Source organism: Lethenteron reissneri, chromosome 26, assembly GCF_015708825.2.
Source record: "Lethenteron reissneri isolate LAM-NWPU_2019-01 chromosome 26, ASM1570882v1, whole genome shotgun sequence".
NCBI lineage: Eukaryota > Metazoa > Chordata > Hyperoartia > Petromyzontiformes > Petromyzontidae > Lethenteron > Lethenteron reissneri.
The window spans coordinates 5,154,920-5,176,267 of record NC_083804.1 but is presented as its reverse complement, the minus strand read 5'-3'; the positions used below and the strand labels follow the sequence as shown (position 1 = coordinate 5,176,267).

Genomic DNA, 21,348 nt, shown 5'->3' with positions numbered 1-21,348 from the left:
GCATTTAAAATAAATTGCCGAAAATGTGCGACCCGAGAAAAATCATTTCCAAAAATAAAGATCCCTTTGTCAATCCACTGCTGGATGAAGGCCTTCCCCATGCTGCGTGCAGAAACGAGATGGGTTGCTGCATCGCGAGGCCCGTGAGAGATTGTGACGGATAGAGGGGAGCCTTCGTGCGGCAGTAGATAGATCACGGCTGATGACGACGACGATGATACCACAACCGTGTAACCGGGCGAGGGTTCCCAGATGCTTGCGCTGTCACTCACCGCAGGGCGGGGGCCACTTGCAGAAGGGAGCCGGGCACCCGGGGTCCCGTGTCCGTGGTGGTCCCCTCGAAGCGCGCGGGGGCTGATTGGGGGCGCTACACCGTGGGCGGTGGGGTGCTCGGTGCGACCTGCAGTGGGGAGCCTTGGGGGTCAGGAGCATGTGAGCCAAGTAGCGTGGGCACGGCTCGTCGTTCTCCGCTGAGCGACCTGCAGGCTGCAGCAACAACAAAAGACAAAGATCCCCCGTATAGCCTTAACAGACTGTAGGGGCAAGTGCTGTTAGCGAGCACCTATAAAGGCCGGCACAGCACACTTGAGGCTGAGTCGACTTTAGGGAGGCCTAGGACCGGTTCAAATAATCGTCACTGGTGTTGACGAGAATCGAACCCGGGTCACCAGGTTCGTAGTGCAGCGCGCTAACCGCTACACGACCGCTCCCCACTAGCACCCGGCACACAGAGAGGCACACACACACACGCAGGTACATGTGTTACTCGTACACTACTACATACAGCTGTTGATAGATCATGGCTAGTGATGATGATACCACAACCATATCCAGCAGGGTCTCATGTTTGAATTTGGCACCATGGTGGCGAGCTGTTAACTACCTCGCCTGGTATACAATAGGTCGTGGTTTCGATCCTTGACGCCTGTATATTTGGCGTTTGCATGTTATCCCCGTGGTCACGTGGATGATTTTCCCCGTGCTCCGGGTTTTTCCTCCACATTTAGAATAAAAATGCGTTGATAGTATTTTTGGCTGCTATACATTTCCATATGATAAGCCAACTTCGTTGAGTTATTATTTGTGGCCAGGTCGCTTCTGAAAAAAAGCGATATAGCTTAGTGGGCCTTACCTGGTAAAATAAAAAATAGTTTAGTTTTAGTTCAGCTTGTGCACTGTTTTTCGATCGCTTCCGAAGAGACAAAGAAAACAGATCTAAAAAGATTCCTATTCGCAGATACGCAAGCTACCTGTGGGGTTCCTTACTGCTAATTAAACACTCTCAAAGAGAGACACCAAGTGGAAGTCATAAGGATGTGCATGTTTTTTTCCCCGAACGTATGTGGCTTCCACGATGCAAAATGTGGCCCCAAAACCAGACAGCAAACATCCCGATGGGTCCGCAGCATCTGAAGGTCTCGGGCATTCGTGGAATCGCTCCGGCAACAATGGGTGCAAAGGTCAGCTGCTGTAGCTGTCTGTAAGCTTGCGGAATACGTACGCAAGCGCAAAGACGAAAATCCCCCCGTATATCCTTTACGGACTTTAGGAGAAAGTGCTGTTCGCGAGCAATCTATGAAGGCTTAAACGGCACATGAGGGGGGGGGGGGTAGTGGGGGGGGGGGCAGCACCACGCCCGGCCGCCTTTGTCTCCCAAGTGACGATGTTCACACAGTTATACCTAGAGGAGGCTACCTAGAGGAGGCCGGTTTAGATATTCGTCGCTGGTGTTGGTGGCCGTGGGCCGGAATCGAATTCGGAGCGGGGCCCGGGTTTTGGCAGCGTCGCCACACGTGCCGCTCCCCGCACACGTCCGTGACACCTGAACACACACTTGGGCCATAAAGCACAGGTGCGCTGGCTCGGAAACGCGGGCAACGCGTCACTGTCGAGCGAGCCAGCAGCCAGCCAGCGCCTCGATTGCCGCGTAAAATATGGCTCGCTTTTATCAAGCCAAAGAGCGTGGCCCCGACACACAGAGAGAGAGACATCAATCAGAGACATTCAACGGGGGGCAGCAATTCCCTGTGACTGGTTTTGTTGTTGTTGTTGTTCACCACTCGCATTCGAGGCTGACAAACGTGCACTGTTGCATTGCGGGAAATCCGAACGGGTAGGTAAGGTGGTCGCAACGGTGGAGAGATTTTTTTAGACTTTTGTACGGGTCATTATTTGTAAGAGTTAAAAAAAATTCACCTGGAAAAACCCTCGAAATTGAAGGAACATGTCGCTTTGCAAGTGGGTTCCAAAGTTTCAATTATTGATACTTCATTCATCATCATCATCGTAAAGTGTCATCATCCATCCCTTCACGCTCTTACGATGATGTCACAGGGACATCTCGCTCTGACACGTGCGCCAATCTAATCGCTGCATCTCGGTCACGGTCGTCCCCTCGGGTGTGTTTCCCTCCATTGGCTGCCATTCAGTCGCCAGTCTCGGCCATCAGCCACGAGGCCCTTGTTCTCGCGACGTGTCCTGCCAGCGCCCATGCCCCACTTACTTTGCTTAAGTAAGAGGCGCCACGGTGGCGAGATGTTAACTACTTCGCCAGGTATACAGCAGGTCGTGGGTTCGAGCCCGACCCTGACGCCTGCTGTATATTTGGAGCCTGCGTGTCTCTCTCTCTCTTTGTGGTCGCGTGGATTTTTCTCCGGGTCCTCCGATTTTCCCCTCCACATTTAGAATGAACACGCGTTTAGAGTATTTGGCTGCTATAAATGTGCATATGAAAAGCCACTTCGTTGGACTATCATTTGTGGCCAGGCCGTTTCTAAAAAATATCTATATAGCTCAGTGGGCTATACCTGGTAAAATGAAAAATATTTAGTTTGTAGTTTAATAGGCAATGTTACGTGTCCGGATTGTGTCTGTTCTCTGAACCACGTGTTCCACATTCGTGTCATAACACACAATGTTCCCATTGTTGAAATATTGCCTCTCTGGGCACATTGGTATGCAACTTCAATTACCCAAAAAGCACTCCGCACCTGCAATTTTCTCGGCAAACTTTATTTAATTTGTTTATTGATTGCCACTCCACCGTCAACAAACGCTCACTCTCTCGGCTGTCTTCCCGACGTGTCCCCTACAGCACTCGTATTTTATTTTGTTGAGCGAACCGATTCTAAATGACTTTTTATTTTCTCTCATATATCTTGTGGCCAACTTGACAAGCCACCGTCGCTTAAACCTCTTCAATCATCCACGCACGGTTCATTTCTGTCTCATTCGTTACAGTTAACTGCATTTTTTTTGTAAATAAAACTATAGCACATTACTGTCACGTAGCGCCCCCTGCAGTGCTTCGCTTCAGTAACGCATGCTGCTGCGTGTCAGTCTTGACTTGGCTGTGGAGTTGGCTTTTAAATCAACCTCTTCTTATCCCGATTGAGCTCTGTCCATGTCAAGCCCAACGCCCGCCCTATTAACCCCCCCGCCCACCGTACCCCGGGTGAAATAATTAGCCCGCAGAAGCGGATATCTCAGAACTGCCTTTGAGATCATTTCAAGTGACTTCTGATGTACACTACACGAGGGGGCAGCACTTCACCACCCGTCCCAGCTGCAGGACAAAATCTGTCGCGCGACCATAACTCTCATTCTCAGAGTTGGAGTTTTAGAATATTTGGCTGCTGGTATAACGCCACTTCGTTCAGCCATCATGTGTGGCCAGGGTCGCTTCTGGGAAAAGAGCCCTCCCTATAGCTCAGTGGGCCTTACCTGGTACAATAAAAAAAATGTTTATCTGACAGGCGGCTAAAACCTGGATTCGAACTCGGGATCTCAGCGCTCTGATCCCCGATGTATTGGAACGCCTCAAGATTGTGGAATGTGGAATTAGGGGCAAGCCCTCTCCGTGGAGCTGGGGCAATGCGACCAGCGAATAAACAGATAAGAGATTAATTTACGCCATCGCAAGACCGTGAAGGGAGGCGACGGCTTGAGGTAAGGCCTTCATCCAGCAGTAGCTGCTGCTGATGATGATGGTGATAATGATTAAGTGACACAGCGCTGCGTCAAGGCTGCGCCAGCCAGAAGTTGCAGGGTGGTTGTGGACTAACGACGCATTTATATTTACGTGATCTAACTCCCCCCCCCCAAAAAAAAGATAAACAAAAAACAACCTTCATTACGAAGAGTCTCACAGACACTTTATGGAACAGAGACGCGAGACTTTGGAAAGCGAGGGCTCCACGCTGGACGTCACTCACCGTGGTAGCGAAAGTACCCTGACCCCACAGGGTGGCCTTCTGCGCGAAGGTCATGTAGCTCGGGAGAGGCTGCGGTAGAAACAAAGGGGGACACACGTGAAGGGATGGACAAGGTTGACTAAAGCATACATAATTAGTACTATCTTGATTTGAAGCTTTCGTGACTGCAGCAATCCATACTCTTTGGTTCTTTCAGTAAAGTCACGGAGATAGAAAATTAATAGATCACGACGTTTCCATCGCGACACAAGCAATCGTCATCAGGTGAGACAAACACAGCCCCGCACCTCCAATTAGCACGGTTGGCTTACGTACGGTGCGAAAGAAGTTCAACATACATACAGTGGGGGGATTCTACGTTTTGACTTGAGCAGCAACGATAAGTAGATGTCTAATTTCAGCTGCTGGCTGGCTTCAGAAGACAATGAGTGTAAGCCACGATGAGAATGCCGGCAGTGAACATGAGCAGTGGATCGACCACGGCCGATGATGAGAACGACGACGACGACGATGATGATAAGTGTGATAAGGAGAGGTCCCTTACCCGCAAAGAAGACTCCCTGCTCAGCACAGTACGATGGACCCGGCTCAGGATGCGAACCTGTGGATCAGACGCCGGGGCCCGGGCTGGAACATTTCCTCCAAAGGCCATAACTTCCCTAAACCCTCTCCGATCTTCCCCACAGCGACCTCCTTCCTGCCTCCAGCCCCCCTCACACTCAGCAACCCCCCCCCCCCACCTCTTTGTTCCGTCTGGCGCTGTTCGTCTCAGTGGCCCAGCATGGGTGGGTGGCATCGGCCCTGGAGCAAGCAAGGGAATGAGGCCTCTCCCGGTTCAAATGCCCCCCCACCACCACTCACTTCGTAGCACGGCCACCTGAGAGCTCCTTCGGTCCACGGGTTTCCCGGTGCAGTTCCACCGCCTGCACACTCGATAGCTACGCCTCTGAACTGACTCCGTTTCCAAGCCCTTCCCTCCACGGCCTTGTCTCTGTCTTCACGTACAGCCCGTCCCCCTGTGTATCCTTCTCTCAGCTTCTCAGAAGTCTCACTAAGGGACCTAATGCTTTCGCACCCCGTGCCGTTACACGATGGTGTTTCAGTAATTAGAATCAGAATATTTACACGGGAGGAATCCGATGAGTTATAGAGCTCTTTGTTCCACAGATGTCCAGTCGGGGCAGGTCAGAACGTTACGATAACAAACCATGCAACATGTTCTCCCGCAAGCCTTGCGCCCCTCCATTCCTCTTCGTACTCACGTCTGCCATCCCATTGCAATGTATTCCTGCTTCCAGCACACTGGGCTGTTTCTAACGGCACATTTGCGTCTCTCGCTTGCCGTTCTCCTGTCTCCTCGTGTCTCCAGATCTCCCCGTGCCTCTCTCGGTCTCTCCGCCGACTTTAATAAGCCGCATGCAAGCGGAATGAATCGCAAGCATCCAAAGTGTCACAGTCTGGACATCTCCTGGAATGCGGCAATCATTAACGCGTCCCTCTGCACCGCTGCCAAGTTCTCACGACCCCCGGGGGCCAAGCGAACGGGCTCGGTGTGACGGCAACATCACTCATACACAGTGACATGGATACACGCAACCGTGTGCTACATCTTCATCATCAGCAGCAGCAGCCACTGCTGGATGAAACCATTTCCGTGCCGTCACCATCCCTCGCAGGATTGCCACAATACAATCTCACTCCTGCACGTGAACCCATCTCGTCGCTCCATCTCCACGGTGGCCACCCTCTCAAGCATCTTCTCTCCTTTGGCTGCCATAACAGCACCAGCCTTGAGCATCGGTCAGAGATGCGTCCATGATAAAGAAGCTAATATCTCAGTGGGCTTTACCTGGTGAAATAAACATTTTATTTTTTTTAAATGTGATTTTCTCACCTTTCCTACACTATGCACTCCTATCGTGTATTCGTATTGTTTGTTGTTGTCACTTTCTGATCCGCCCTGAATTGGTATCTCTGAAACTAAGCTCATCGGATTCCTCCAAGTGTAAATGAAGATTCTGATTCTAATACGGACATCCTTGACAATGCGGGCAATGCCAGCGAATAACGAGTCTTGTCTGATCCAATGCGGGGTTCAATTTGTCACTGAATATTTTGCTGCTGTCTGCTAGTTTGGAGTAGGTGGCACGTGACGACCAGCCATAGCCACAGGTATACTGGATGTTGTATGCCGGATCTGGTTTAGTTTTTTGTTCAGGCCGCTGACCCGGACAAACCAATGCAGCTGAAATTAAGCCACGTGGTAAAATTACCCCTTCATTCACACTGATTTTACATCGGAATCGAAGTGAAGGGTCACTTAAGATATGTGTATACGACCCAACCATTGATCGCATTGGCAGTGAGGGTAAACACTCCGCAATGGTTAACAGAGAGACTCTCTGAGCTCATCACCCCCGAGAGGAAAGTAGTGAAGAGCAGGAGACCCCTCCGCATGTTAAAGAAAGCACATACCACGAAGGCAGACAGTTCACGTACAAGAGCCTTTACATCATTTTGGGGCACGTGCTGTTAGCGAGTAGCACCTATGAAGGCCGGCACGGCACACGAGGGGGTGGATGGCCAACACCACGCCCGACGGCCTTTGCCTCCCAGTGGCGATGTTTACACATCGCACCAGGTACTCATTTGAGGCTGAGTCGACCTAGAGGTGGCCCAGGTCCGGTTCAGATAGTCGTCATTGTAGTTGGCCGCGAGCCTGGAATTTAACTCGGGTTCGCCGGGTTTGCAGCGCAGCGCCTTAACCACTGCGCCACCGCTCCCCATACACATACACGCAGCGTACAAGACAAAGATCCCCGTTATAGCCCAAACAGAAGATGCGCCTTCCGTCCGTCGAAAACCGGTCCGGGGTTTAGCTTCGGCTTAAACGAATGTTGCGAAAAGCCTAAAGCTATTGCGCTCCCAGAAGGCCGTGTATGCCATGGGATGCTGTGAAATGTGGATGGGATCCTGACACTGAAGTGTTTGAGACATCTCTCTGCGGAGGAAATGGGGTGTCGCCCCACAACTCTCTGCGACATACAGCGATCCATTTTTTTCCCGTAAAAGTGTGACTGAGATTTATGAGTTGGACATTATCATGACCATTCCTGTAAAAGTTCACATGTATTGCTGTGACTTCGTACTGTCCAATGTACACACATTAGGGCTCTTTACTGCATAACGCATTTCCTCTGGCCTCTTACTGTAAAATCATTTTAGTATGTGTTCGTAAAAACACAAAATTATACAACACACACCACATACCAGCGTCGTTGTGGATAAAATAGTAACACAACAGATAGGCAGACCTAGGTATCTTTATATAAACAATGCATTTTTGAACTTCTTTCGCACCGTACATAGCTAACCGCGGCCATCGGACGTGCCGGGGAAGGACAACAAATTAAACACAATAAGCTGTTGTGAATAAATCAGTTTCAAAAGTGCACAGCTCCAGTGGCTTCCTAATATCGGAAGGAGGAGCGTTCCAGACGGCCGCAGAAGCGCATCTGAAAGCACGTGATGCAGGTGACTGCCTTTGTTCAATGGCTGAGCCAAAAGCAGCTGCTGCTGCTGCTGCTGAGGCAAGGATGACCGGACTGAGTTCGCGTGATGGTTTATGCTTCTTGGGCGAAATCAGCGATGTTACGGGAAGAGAGCCATGGTCCACGCGAGATGCCCCTCTTTGGTAACAAAGGGCTACCCCCCGTCCCGTGTAAACACGTAACAGGGTCAGCTGCCTGTGAGACTTTACAGCCCTGGTGGTAAAAAAAAACATATACAGGGGCTTTAAAAAACTGTTAACACTTCTGAGAATTTGCAACAATACCACAATGCTCTGGAGACCACCTGGAGAAGATTCCAGGCATGTGCTGACAATGATGGCAAACAAGTGGATACTCTTTGACATTTTGAAGCTGTTAACATGCATGTGCTGGCATGTCACATGAAAATCGATAGGCCCATATAAGTTTCGATTTAAAGCTTTCGTGACAGCAGGGATTTATGTTTGGTTCTTTCGGTAAAGTCACGTAGAAGGGAAATAATACGTGACTTTACCGAAAGAACCAAGAATATTAATCCCATATAACTGTTAACACCCTGTATATAACCATAAAATATTACTGCCCGGTTCTGAGATTCGGTAAACTCACAAAACGTAACCTCGCTCACAGTGTCCAGCAAAGTTTGCATCGGAAACCGAATTTCCAGACAGACTTCATCCACTGCTAGACTGGGCTATACGCCGTGAGCAGTATAGGAGGGTGGGGGCAGAATGCAGTACTGTACGTGTACAGCAACATGCCCACCGTGCAATTAGTACTTCTGTCCCGCGGTGACCAGGACGGTGAAGTATGGTCGAACAACCGCCACAGGACCGGCACGGCGTGGGGAGCGGCCCAATAGTAACATTGTTTAAAGTGTTATGGGAGGTGGGTTACCACACAGTCAATGTTAATTAAACTTTAACCAAGTGATGAACGCCGAAACGGTGTGAGTATAAGCGATACGATCTGCCTTTGTCGATCGTGCCACTCTGCTCGATGTCTCACACGCACGTGTTAGTTGTTATCATTTGAAAAGCCGAATGAAAATTCATCGCTGCTGTTAAATATTGAACCGACTATTTCGGCCACGTCTAAGACTTTTGAAAAGGGGGGGGGGGGGCTGGGAGGGATCTCACCCCCCGCCCCCCACCCCAATCCGACGTTATGGGGCTGATGGGGAGGCCCTCATTCAGCAGTGGGTTGACAGAAGAAGGGGTATGTGCAGGGTGGGTCCAGATGTCTTGTGACCCCCATTTACTTCTCTAACGCTTCATATATATAGTTACACACTCTTTGGGTCTTTCGGTAAAGTCACGTAGAAATAATTTTGTTTTTTTAAATCACGACGTTTCGATAGCAACACAAGCAATCGTCCTCAGGTGAAAAAATATATCTACGTGACTTTACCGAAAGACCCAAATAATATGAATTCCTGCAGTCACGAAAGCTTTAAGTTCATATATAATTAAGAAGGTGTATTTAAGACAGAAATGAATATGTAACGGGAAACGAAATGTTCGGGGTCAATTAATTGGAGGGGGGGTGGAGAGAGGGGGGTAGGAAGTCACAAAACATCTGGACCACCCAGGGGCGGTTTCTTCATTAGGGCGATTGGGCGACGCACCACCAAAGTGTGAAAGGGACTTTTTCAATCACATTCAAAATCTCATTCAACCAGAGTTACGCTAGCCGTTACTGTGCCTCTGGATATAGTCCAATCAGCGTCATGTCACGTTCTGTGGAGTACCGCCTCTTTTTGGGCGATTTCACTCTGGCTGAGAATCGCCCAGAGTGTTCCCATAGACTTACATTCAAAGATGTTTTTTTTTCGAACGGCGAGCGCTGCAATGCATTCTCTATGGCTTCCGGGAGAGCTCGCACTAACGTGCTTACGTGATCATACGTAAGCACGTTTCAGTCAACAATATTATTTGTCGCCACCTAGTGGAATCTTTAATAAAAGAAACTGAGTGGATTGTAATAATAGTGAGTATAGAAACAAACAAGGAGATGTATTGTAAGAGTCACTTTATTTTTCATTAATATTAAAGTAGTGAAGTTGCCTTTACATGCTTAAGCTGTTAATTTATCCATTGCATGGGTGGACCTTATCCTTATCAATCATCCAGACATTTGCCCCCCCTGAGAGATTTTGCAGGAGCCGCCACTGGGACCACCCTTCCTGGAGTCCTGTCCCACAGTCCCCACGGTACTTCCTGCGTGCGCAGCAGTCGTTCATCTCGCCGCGTGGCCCGTGCGCTGAGTTTGTCGCCCCGCACGCCGCACAAGTTTCCACAAGCCGCGCGTTATCTGATGCGTGCGTGAGGTCACGCGATGCTTCTGCTCCCCCACCACCACCACAACGGAGCAAACGATGGGGGGGGGGGGGGGGGAGCCCAAGGGTGCTGCCGACGGCTGAAAACTGTTTGAGCATTTGGAATTGAAGCAGGGGTAGTTGGTGCTAGTGGAGGGGCAGAAGGGAGAGGACATCTTGTGGAAATTCTAATAAGGTTGCGCGTTGCAACTACTTCCAAACAATAATATTAATTACTTTATTGTAAATATGTTTGCCAATCCACAGTTGGATAGATGATGGGTCTCTCCGTGCCATGCGGATAGTTATCAGAGTGGGGGCTTATGGAGTGCAAAGCGTGGACCCTAAACCACCAAAATCTACTCTTTGGGCCACTCAAATTCACTCTCCTTAGCGGTACTCTACAGCACCACTACTTTTACTGGCACACGCAATCCACATTGGTAAACGTTCGACATTGGCCCGTACACTAGAGCGTTGCACGTGTTATGCCATGTCTCTCCTTTGGCTTTGTTTGACCAAAGCTTTTCGTTTTCACTCTCATCCGAGACGGAGCTGGGTTACCGGCCTGGTAGTTCGTGGTTGTTTTGTTATTTGACCACGGCTGGAATTGCAAATGTGTGAAGTTCATGGTAAGGCAGGCGGTTGACTCACTGGCACATCAAGGTACACCACCTATCCTCCTTTGCCTCAAGAGTGAAATACGCACCTACCTACGGGTGCATATATCATAGGACCTCCTTTGCCAGTACCAAAATATTCTCATACGGGTGCATACTTGGGTCGACTGCAAGAACCGGTGGTGTGTATAAAAAAAAGGAATGCGTACTCTTTGGTTCTTTCGGTAAAGTCACGTAGGTAGAAATAAAATAACATTTAGTATGGATTCCTGCAGTCACGAAAGCTTTAAATCAAGATTAAAAAGGAATGCGGTTCATTTCTTCTTGGAGTCGGCCAGCGTCGTGTTCGTGCGTGTGGCCACGCACGCTTCCTTCAGGGTTACTGCCGTTCAACAAAATAGCCCGAGGCATAGAGCATGAAAACAATACAAAGCCGACCGACGGGACTTAAACGTGTGCAAAGCTGCCTAGTCCACGGGCTAATGCATCGACGTTGGCCAAGCTACACGTGGCGTGGAAGCGGGGACTCCACATCTATGGACAAAATAGATGCTTCCCAGAGGCAGGCTTTGCACCAGTGGGAACTGGTGAACTGTGCTGTACTGACAGGGCCGGACTAAGCTTCTTGTTGGGCCCTAGCCACTTGTGTTTCGTAGGCCTTCAGTGATAACGTTTTACAGTTGGTACTGATGCTGCCCCGTGTTACTACCGCCGCTTGTTTCACGCGACACTTCGTCCAGCCGCTGGACAGATGTCGTTACTGCTGATACGTTCATTATTTAGTCTGTGCTCTCATTCGATGGGAGCGCCGCTGTGTGCCGCAGATGAACATATTTAATTTGAAATTATTGAAAAAACACAAGGTAAGCCTAAAAATATTGTAAGCGCAAATATCTGCAGCTATCTTTTACTATGATTATCACATCGGATGACGCAGCTTTACAAGCTTACCGTTCATTGAAACATGAATATATTTATTTAAGAAGGTGTCTTGGTTACATGTTTTGTTATCATACAAACAAAAAAACATGGTCAAATTTATTTTCCGTAGGCCCTTTAGTTGTTCGGAGGCACTAGGCACAGTGCCTACTGTGCACATTCGATAATACGGCCCAGTGTACTGATGAGTCCTAATAGTAACAAAACCGGATCACAGTTGTCGATCACTGCTGCCTGTCAGTCCGTCACGTTTGCTCAAACGTATTCTAATGGTGACCCAAGACGAGAGAACCACAATGCACTTCTTCAGGAACTGATGGTGTTTTGCGTTATGGTGAAAGGGCTGTCCTGTGTGCTTGCTTGTTGCACGAGTTTGTGTGCATTGTTTGAAACGTATGGGTTTCCGGCCTGCACAATGTCTTCTGTTGTGACGCGTTTTTTTCTTTCTCGTAATTGACAAACGTTGCTCAACGCACGAACGTGTACCAATGTGGGTTGGGCGAATGGCGTGGGAGACAGAAGTAGCTAGAGAGTTGGACGCAGTGCCGGATTATATTTTCGTAGTAGCAAAAGTAGCTACATATGCTACGGGCCCCGCACTTTCAAGGGCATCGCGCTAAATGCCTTCAAGCTATCAATTCCGTTTCATTGATTCTGCACTTGCTCTATTACTATAGTACTATACTGCCTTCCACTATTACGAACGACTGGGCGTTTAAGGTTAGCGATTTGTCGTATTATTTGGCTGTATAGCAAATGAAAAATACAATTACTTTACGATGCAAGTAAAAACATGTGTGTTTTTAATATTTATGTGTTTTTATTTTTATTTAGGGCCCCTTTATAACATTGGCTACAGGCCGCGCACTCGCTTCATCCGACACTGGTGGGACGTCATATAATATGCTTCGCAAGGCTTTTTGGCGGTTACATCTCTCTTGCTCTAATGGCTCCGTAGTGTGGTCTTTCTGCTTGTGCCGCGTGCTGCTGTCGTTCGGCATCATGGCACCAGCACTGAATATGTAGTTCACGTTGAGGTTCCCGGCCACGTGGAGCGATAAAATTCGACCATCGGAAAGCCACGCAGCACAGTGACACCAAGAACAGGGGCTTCAGAATCTGTATTTACACTGGAGGAATCCGATGAGCCATGAAGCTCTTTTTCACAGATGTCCAGGAGAGGAAGTGGCTGGGCAGTCCTGTGCACGTGACTCGCAATGGCCCCTTCCAGAACGCAGAGAACCGCCCGCACCAGAGGCTCCGAGTTAAACATTAAACCATGATGTGCATAGCCCTTTGCTAAGCCACTTCTGGGTGAAAGCCTGCCCACGCCCTGACGGTCAAGAGAGGTTGTTTGACGATACGCTGATCATTCCAGGTTGCGTGAAATGTACACCTGGGAGAAGTTCAGGTATCACCCAACCACCAGTGTTGGCTGTGACCGGGAAGGTAACGCAGGTCGCTGGGTTCGCAGCCTTGGTACGTGTAGCACAAAGTGCTCGCCACAAGTGAACCACAATCACCTCGCTGATCTCGTCAAGGAGCATAAACCATCACGTGAACTCCGGTCATCCTCGCAGCGGCGGCTTTTGGCTGCTAAGCCATCGAACAAAGACGGTCACTGCATCGCGCGCTGTCAGCTGCGCTTCTACAGCCGTCTGGAACGCATCTTCCTTCCGATATCAGGAAGCCACTGGAGTTTAAAATAATATAGATTGAAAAGTAATTTCTTTAGAACTGCTTGTTGTTGTGTTTAGTTTGTTGTCCTTCCCCCGCACCTCCCGATTATCAACGGTTGGCTACGTACGGCGCGAAAGAATTTCAACAAACATAGACAGTGATTATTATTATTACTGTGGGTGTAATATCCGTATGAATATGCGTCACATCTGCTTCACAATGGACGTTAAAGACCCCCTGGCATCATTGGCAAGAGTAGGCCAATGATGCCAACGCCAGGCACCCAACTTGCCAAATGACTCAATAAGGATTAAACACAGGAATCACTGCCCTCTACTGGCAGACGAATGTCTCAGCTCACGCTCGCAAATGAAACTCATCCTGGTCTCTTGAGTTCTCGCCTAGTTAAACAAAATCAACTTGGTGTTGTCTACGGTTAGTTGCACTCTAGTAAGATACATCTGCAGAGAGAAAGAGAGAGCTGTAGACACCAACCAACAACGTCAGACATCGTGCTCAACAACACGCGCGGCACAACCCGGAACAGCATCGGACAGCTGTTCAGCACAATCGCAACAAAAAAAAACCTACAACGTGGTTCTCATTTATATCAACCTCGGGAATGATGGGTTGTGTTGATCGCTCACCGGGGGATTGAAATCACAATCTTACGATTTAAATTTCGTTCTAAAGCTTTCGTGACTACAGGGATTCATTTTCTTGGTTCTTTCGGTAAAGTCACGTAGAAGAGAAGTAATAAAATAATAAAAATAAAACATAATAAAATAATTCTCACGACGTTTCGGCCACAACGCAAGCAGCCGTCCTCAGGTGAAGAGCAGGTCTGTCGGGGAGACAGCGTCTGAATGAAACACCACCACGCTTGGAGCGTCTACGATTGTGAGCATCACGTTGTAACCGCAGCGCCAACCGGGCATGAATGTTGTAAATAAACCATCGTGAATCTCTTTTCTCGCGAGCCGTCTCCGTCGAGAAGGGCTGCTTCCCTTTTGCTGCCTCCTCTCGGGAGACTTAATGTCACGGTTCAACTCGAATCGCAGGGCTAATTGAACGCACAGAAGCGACGGCCGCGTGCTTCCCCCTCGCTGTGGAGGAATGCGTCTGCGGTTAGGAAATGTGGCTTTTTGGTCATTCCTGGAGGGACTGAGCGAAAAGGGAGAAGTTAATGGAAGCCGATGGACCTCTAAGAAGAACAACAACATGATTTGTTGATATTTAGACCAATGGACAAAAATAGTTGATGCAGAAAAGGCAGAGTACGAGTTACTGGAGAGGGTGGGAGGAACACGGTGGAGAGTTTGTGGTTCTGAAATGGCGTGCGCCTTCACGAGTACCTCCCCCTCAACCAATCGGTTGCAGACTAAATCTGGGTCCTGACACCAAATATTGGTCGAAATTTACAACCACGATTTCGATAGAATAATTGATTATTTGCGTCTCGTTATGACCATCCCGTTTGTACCTCGCTCCGTTATTCTAAATGTCATGCGAGCCTACCACGCGCATTGAATTTGCACGGATTTCAAGACACCAAATTTAACACAAACACACACAATTGTCATCGTGAGTCGTACGAATCGACATTAATAGTCGATTACTCGTTACGTCCTTACGTTCACACTTACTTGCGCAAGCTCCCCGAGTTTGGCATCACCAACGCAAGCAAAAAAAAAACGGTGGCCGTGCGCTTTTAACGCTCCGTGCCAATGCGTGTGTTGTCATTGGCAACGGAGTCAACGTGCTACCCACCACGCAGCAGACGCACGTGGCCACGTGCACGCAACGCAACGATATGGACACGAGCCGAGCGCACAGATGTGGCAGGTGCTCGTGATAGCGGGCACCGCGAGCATTTGCACTGCAATGCCAAGAACAAAAATGATACAAGAGGCTCGCCGACGTGCGTGTTAATGTATGTATGCATGCATCTTGAACTTCTTTCGCACCATACGTTGCCAACCGTGCTATCCGGAATAATGTCCACACGCTAAGCTCCACGTGCTGTATAGGAACATGCGGCACAAACAACAACAAAAACACAACGGAGAGCTTCTCCAACACGATCGCGAACATCCAGGCAGGAGTCCGATAGGGCTGTGATGTAACTCCGGGAATGGGGGGGGGGGCACTGGGTGAGAGAGAGGGCTAGCACTACTCGCTGGTCAGCTAAGAGGCCGTCCATAAATGACGTCACGCAACTAGGATGGGGGGGGGGGGTCAGACATTTGTGACGAGGGGGGCGGGGGGGTTTGAGAAATGTGACGTCACATCAAAATGCGCAACTTTAAATAAATATAGACAACACGTTCTACTTAATTAAATATACTTTTTAATAAATGTTTTCTCCTACAACATCAGAGTGCAGCGCCACATTAAATACGCACTACAATGACAATAGTTTAAAGCGATTTGAAGCATGTTTTATTTTGGGGGGGGGGGGGGGCAAAGCCTTGTGACGTCATATTTGGGGGTCTGACTTTTTGTGACGCCGTGTGACGAAGGGGGGGAGTGGTGCAAAATTGCGTGACGTCATTTATGGACGGCCCCTAATAAGTGTGCTAACCCAACAACCAGCTTGCCACTTCGCACCGCATCAACGTGTGGTCTAGCCCGGTGTTGACCGCGTTTCCTTGCGCCTCGTGTTCACGACCTGATAACCGTGGGCGATGCCGGGCTCCTCGCAAAGTATTCCGTGGTGCAGCCGCGTGCAGTCGGCTACTACGTACGGTGCGAAAGAAGTTCAACATACTGTACATACAAAGCAATGCATGACACACACACACACCTGAAGGTACAGTACGTTATATCAAGGCCGTAATTATAACATGGGATGGACGTTTATTTATTTATTTATAGAACTAATGTCTAATAGTGTATTGTATTACATTGCTCTGTTTTTACCTTTTCTTGTTTCATTGTATATATTGCTATAAAATAGATTTCTATTTATATGATAGTGGTTATGGTTGTACTTTATAAATCCCTAATCTCTGCCATTACATAAAATGAAACAAAAAAGGTAAAAACAGAGCAATGTAATACAATACACTATTAGACATTAGTTCTATAAATAAATAAACACCCATCCCATGTTAGTGAATTTTAAAATATTTTAGACAGGAAATGGTTGGAAATTCATTTTCAAAATTTTTTTTTTTTGGGGGGGGGACCCCCAGACCCCCTGGAAGATTTGCCCCCCCCAATGTTAACTCCATGGCTACAGCCTTGCGCTATACTAAGACACACGTATGCTCTACACCAGTGGTTCGGCTTAACCTGGGCTGCACGCACTCCCTGGGGGTGCGAGATGCCCTTTCTAGGGGGGGGAGGGGGGTGCGAGACGTGGCCAGATTTTTTCAAGAAGGTCAATAATCTAAAGCACAAATTAGGCACGGGCACGTCAGTACAACCTACTTTGTTTCATAAAACCCTCTGTATTCACGTAACATTGTTAAACGATTGAGAATCCAAGGGGTGCAAGGCTGCAGTCAAGGGTTAAGAACCACTGCTCTGTTACACACACACAGCCCGCATGCAGAGTAGAGCACGAGGTGAAATGTGCGCAAAGAATATGAGAGAGGCGCTTGCTTGGAAGAACACTGAGAGACTGAAAGATTAACACGTGGATGAGAGAACACACGCACAATAGATGGGTTTTTTTTGGGGGGGGGGTGGTTAGATCGCGTAAATATAAATGTGTGTCGTTAAACCCGCCCACCACCCGACACGGTCAATTCGTAAGGTTGGTCACCTTCTTGGTTCTTTCGGTAAAGTCACGTAGAAGGGAAATAAAAAAATAAAAAAAATTAACATAACAAAATACAAATAATATGCTAATTTTCTCTGCCCCCTCCCTCTCTCCGTCCCTGCCCCCCTCTCTATATTTAAGGGACCGTCACTGAAACGACCCCTCTCTTTGTGCCGATATGTGTCCTCTCTCTGTGTGTCCTTGTGATGTCTGTCTGCTTGTATGTCTGTCTATAGTTTTCTAGTTAGATTTTTGTTGCTATTTCTTTTTTTTGCCTGATGATGATTGCTTGTGTTGCAATCGAAACGTCGTAATATGCTTTATTTTAATTTATTATTTTATCTTTAGACGTGACTTAACCGAAAGAACCAAAGAATAATTCCTGCAGTCACGAAAGCTCCATAATTAAGATATAACAAAATACTATTGTATTTTAAACATAATAAAATACTATTGTATTTTATTATGTTTTAGTTTTAGGTTCATTATTTTATTATTTCCCTTCTACGTGACTTTACCGAAAGAACCAAGAAGATGAATCCCTGCAATCACGAAAACTTTAAATCGAAATTTAAGGTTGGTCACGTCAACAAAAAAGTGCCAATTCGTTACGAGTACAGCAGCACACCGGTTTGTGTGTTGGAGAGTAAAGCCACACCAGTTACAATTGTAAATTTTGACTCGCGAAAGAAGTTCAACCTACATAGACTTTGTGCGTTGAACAACACCAGCAACAACGGCCGCCGTTCACCACCTAAGTGACCGAGGCGTCATCACGGCGCTCGTTACCGTACTGGGTGCATCACTCATTGTGACACAAAAGCCATCTTCTTCTCAGCTATCACTCAACATCCCACCAATCTCCCCCCCACCCCGCCATTCCACATTTTCCATAACGTTTACGACCTCCTTCCCCCACTGCCCTTCCCGCTATTGTTACGGAGTTTTGTATTGCCACACGGCATTCCGGCACCGTGCTTAGAGCGGCGCGGAAGTTGGTACCCACCGCGCTGTGAACCCGACCACACGAGGTCGATTTCCGACCACGGCTGCTCACACAATTGGTGAGTGATCAAGTGTTTTTTTGGTTCTTCCGTTTAACCAGTCGAGAACCAGAAGGGATCAGGAGTAAGTGTAATTTGCCGCAGTGAAATATAAACATGTCCTAAGCATCCCTTCCCCTTTACAATGCCCACGTTTGCCCGCGTGATGAGATAAGGTCAAACAATCCCCAGCCGTACAGAGAAGGCCTGATTTTAGATTGCAGTGGAGTAACGAAGGGCCGACAACTATTCGTTACGAATAATAATTGTAGGACAGTACTTTATTGTGTAGGTACGCGCAATGCGGACCTGTAGGGGTGCTGGCATTTGCCCAACCAAAATATCGCAGCAGCTGGCATCGTATCACTTAGCAACGCAACTTATAAGGGCACTCAGTCTAAATTTTGATTTAAAGCTTTCGTGACTGCAGGGATTCATATTCTTGGTTCTATCGGTAAAGTCACTCCTTTTTTTCAAATTTTCTTGCTGTGGATTTCACACCGGATGATGATTGCTTGTGTTGCAGTCGAAACGTCGTGAGAATTTTTATTGTTTTATATTTATATTATTTTATTATTTCCCTTCTACGTGACTTTACCGAAAGAACCAAGAATATGGCACTCGGTTTGTTATGGGAGTACAAGCTCAGAGCTCACTGTAGTCACTACTTTACATCGCAAAGTACTTGTACTGTACACAAGTACCTTTGTGATTCAAAGTGTTCGTTGTAAATAATCAGCTGGTATTCAATCGGCACATTTTTACAATGTTTTTTTAATCATAATGATGATGGTGGCATAGGAAACAACATCTGACCAAGTGACGCTATCCTTTAAAAGTACTTGACGCAACCCATCATGCTGCCAGGGTCGATAAAAGAGATATCAGCAGCGGTTGTCTGTCAACAAACTGGCCCTTGGCACAGGAATGTGGATTTAAACCAACGACCCAACGGAGATGCACGTGACATCCTGGAAAATTGTAAATACTATTTTAAATTTAAATTAAATCTATAGGTGGGTGATTCAATGTTAGCCTACACTTTTCGGTCAAGATAATCGTAAGGAATCGCTTCAAAGTCTTTGCAGCCTGGGGAATTCAAATAGGTTGATGAATAGGATGGCGTGTCGTGGGAGCGGTGGCGCAGTGGTTAGCGCACCGTGACGACCCATTCCGGCTCGGTGACGATTATCTGAACTTGTCCTTCCCCTAGACCGGCTCAGCCTCAAATGAGTACCTCGTGTGCCGTGTTGGCAATTGAACGGGTGCTCGCGAACAGCACTTGCCCCAGCAGTCTGTTTAAGGCTACACTGGGGGCCTGTGTCTAGATGTTGTGGCGACAGCAGCAGCAGCAGCAGCATCTTGTGCCGGGATCTCTGGTGAAGGAAGGGAAGTGTCCATGGAGCTGAACGGCACGGCAGGATGTCGCTACCGTTTCACGTGATGCGCGTGTCTCTCGCGCGGCGCAAGCGTGGTTTAGAGCAAGGCCGTAGCTATGGAGTCAACATTGGGGGGGGGACCAAATCTTCCAGGGGGTCTGGGGAGTCTCCCCCCGGAAAAAATAAAAATCTAAATTTGAAAACTGATTTCCTGCCTAACATTTTAAAATTCACTAACACATGAGATGGATTTTTTATTTATTTTTTACAATAATGTCTAATAGTGGATTGTATTACATTGCTCTGTTTTTCTTTATTACCTTTTCTGCATTGTATGTAATGGTAGAGATTAGGGATCAATAAAGTACTGCCATAACCACAACCATATCAACAAAAATCTATTTTAATAGCAATATATATTATAATTACGGCCTTGGTTTTGAGTGATGCAATCCTTTGACGGACGGCTCGCGAGAAGTGATGGGCGAGTGGAGTGATTGTCCTCGGGTGGCTTTACGAAGGGATGGCCTGGGCGTGACTGCCTACCCAATGTTGACCCACGCAGCACTCAACAAGGTCCTCGTTCCTTCTGCGCGGCTTATCACGGCGACACTTACGGGACAAACACGCGCCCGGAAAATAAAAAAAACTTCTTTCGCGCCGTACGTGGCCAACCGCGCTAATCGACGGCGCTACACACGTGCGTGCAGCAGAGGAGGTGACAACTTCGAACGAAACTTGTCAACTTAACTTCACTTGCATGACGTTCTACTAAAGTGCCGGCTCAACGTTAAACAGCACGCGTAGAAGTATCTTTCATATCCCAGAGTGGTTACTAATAATAAGAGTAGTTACTAATAATACACATTGTTATTAGTAATAATAGTTATTATTCACTATTATTATTAACCTGCACATACCGGGCGGCTCACACCGCCCACGCTCTGCACGTACACACGAGTCACGTGCCTCGTCTCGCGGTGGTGGGGGGGGGGGTTAAAGTGTAGGGGAGGGGTGATAGGGGGGTGGAGGAAGAGGGTGGGGGTAGGGGTGGGTGGAGGAAGAGGGTGGGGGCAGGGGTGGGTGGGGGATAGGGGTGGGTGGGGGTGGATAGAGGAGGAGGTGGGTGGGGGCATAGGGGTGGGTGTGGGTGGATAGGGGAGGGGTGATAGGGGGGTCGAGGAAGAGGGTGGGGGGGTAAGGGTGGGTGGGGGATAGGGGTGGGTGGGGGTGGGATAGGGGAGTGTGTGGGTGGGGGGGTAGGGGTGGGTGTGGGGGGATGGGGGGGTAGGGGTGGGTGGGAGTGGGATAGGGGTGGGTGGGGGGATAGTGGTGGGTGTGGGGGGATGGATGAGGGTGGGGGTGGGATAGGGGAGTGTGTGGGTAGGGGTGGGTGGGGGTGGGATAGGGGAGTGTGTGGGTAGGGGTGGGTGGGGGTGGGATAGGGGTGGGTGGGGGGATAGTGGTGGGTGTGGGGGGATGGATGAGGGTGGGGGTGGGATAAGGGTGGGGAGTAGGGGAGGGTGGTGGGAAGCGTGTGTGGGTGGGGGGTCATCTACGGTCATGATAAAGTCCGCCTGTAAACAATAACACAGCAGCGTTATCGGTCCATCTGTTGCCACGTGGTGACCGCCTTGCTGCTCTTGCCCAATAACACGACGGCACGTCCGTGGGTGATGTAGCGCCACGTTTAAGACACAAACACCGCAACACCTCGGAGCTTAACATTGTTAGTGGGGGAGGGATATTGGCAAGACTCTACGGTCAGCGAGCCCCTATTGCGAGCGGCAGCGCGCTCAGAGGTGTGCGGGACCTGGGAGCAGTTCAGCTCAGCAA

At 48.5% G+C, this 21,348-nt stretch overlaps 1 protein-coding gene across 6 annotated transcripts in view; it reads right to left on the bottom strand.

The window, feature by feature from the left end:
* Positions 1-5,913, bottom strand: part of LOC133347533 (uncharacterized) — a 31,254-nt gene extending 25,341 nt beyond the window's left edge. For 5 of the 6 annotated variants that reach the window (XR_009755727.1, XM_061559870.1, XM_061559869.1 and 2 more), the window contains exons 1-3: positions 4,759-4,885; positions 4,215-4,283; positions 273-486 (exon numbers count right to left, since the gene is read on the bottom strand). Coding sequence is in view for 5 of the 6 variants with exons in the window: in XM_061559870.1 (XP_061415854.1) it covers positions 273-486; positions 4,215-4,283; positions 4,759-4,866 (391 nt within the window). In the remaining variant the exon portion in view is untranslated. Of the gene's footprint in view, positions 1-272; positions 487-4,214; positions 4,284-4,758; positions 4,886-5,476 lie in introns of those variants that run through there. The other variant, XM_061559871.1, reaches the window with a different exon arrangement.
* Between the last annotated feature and the right edge of the window lie 15,435 nt (positions 5,914-21,348).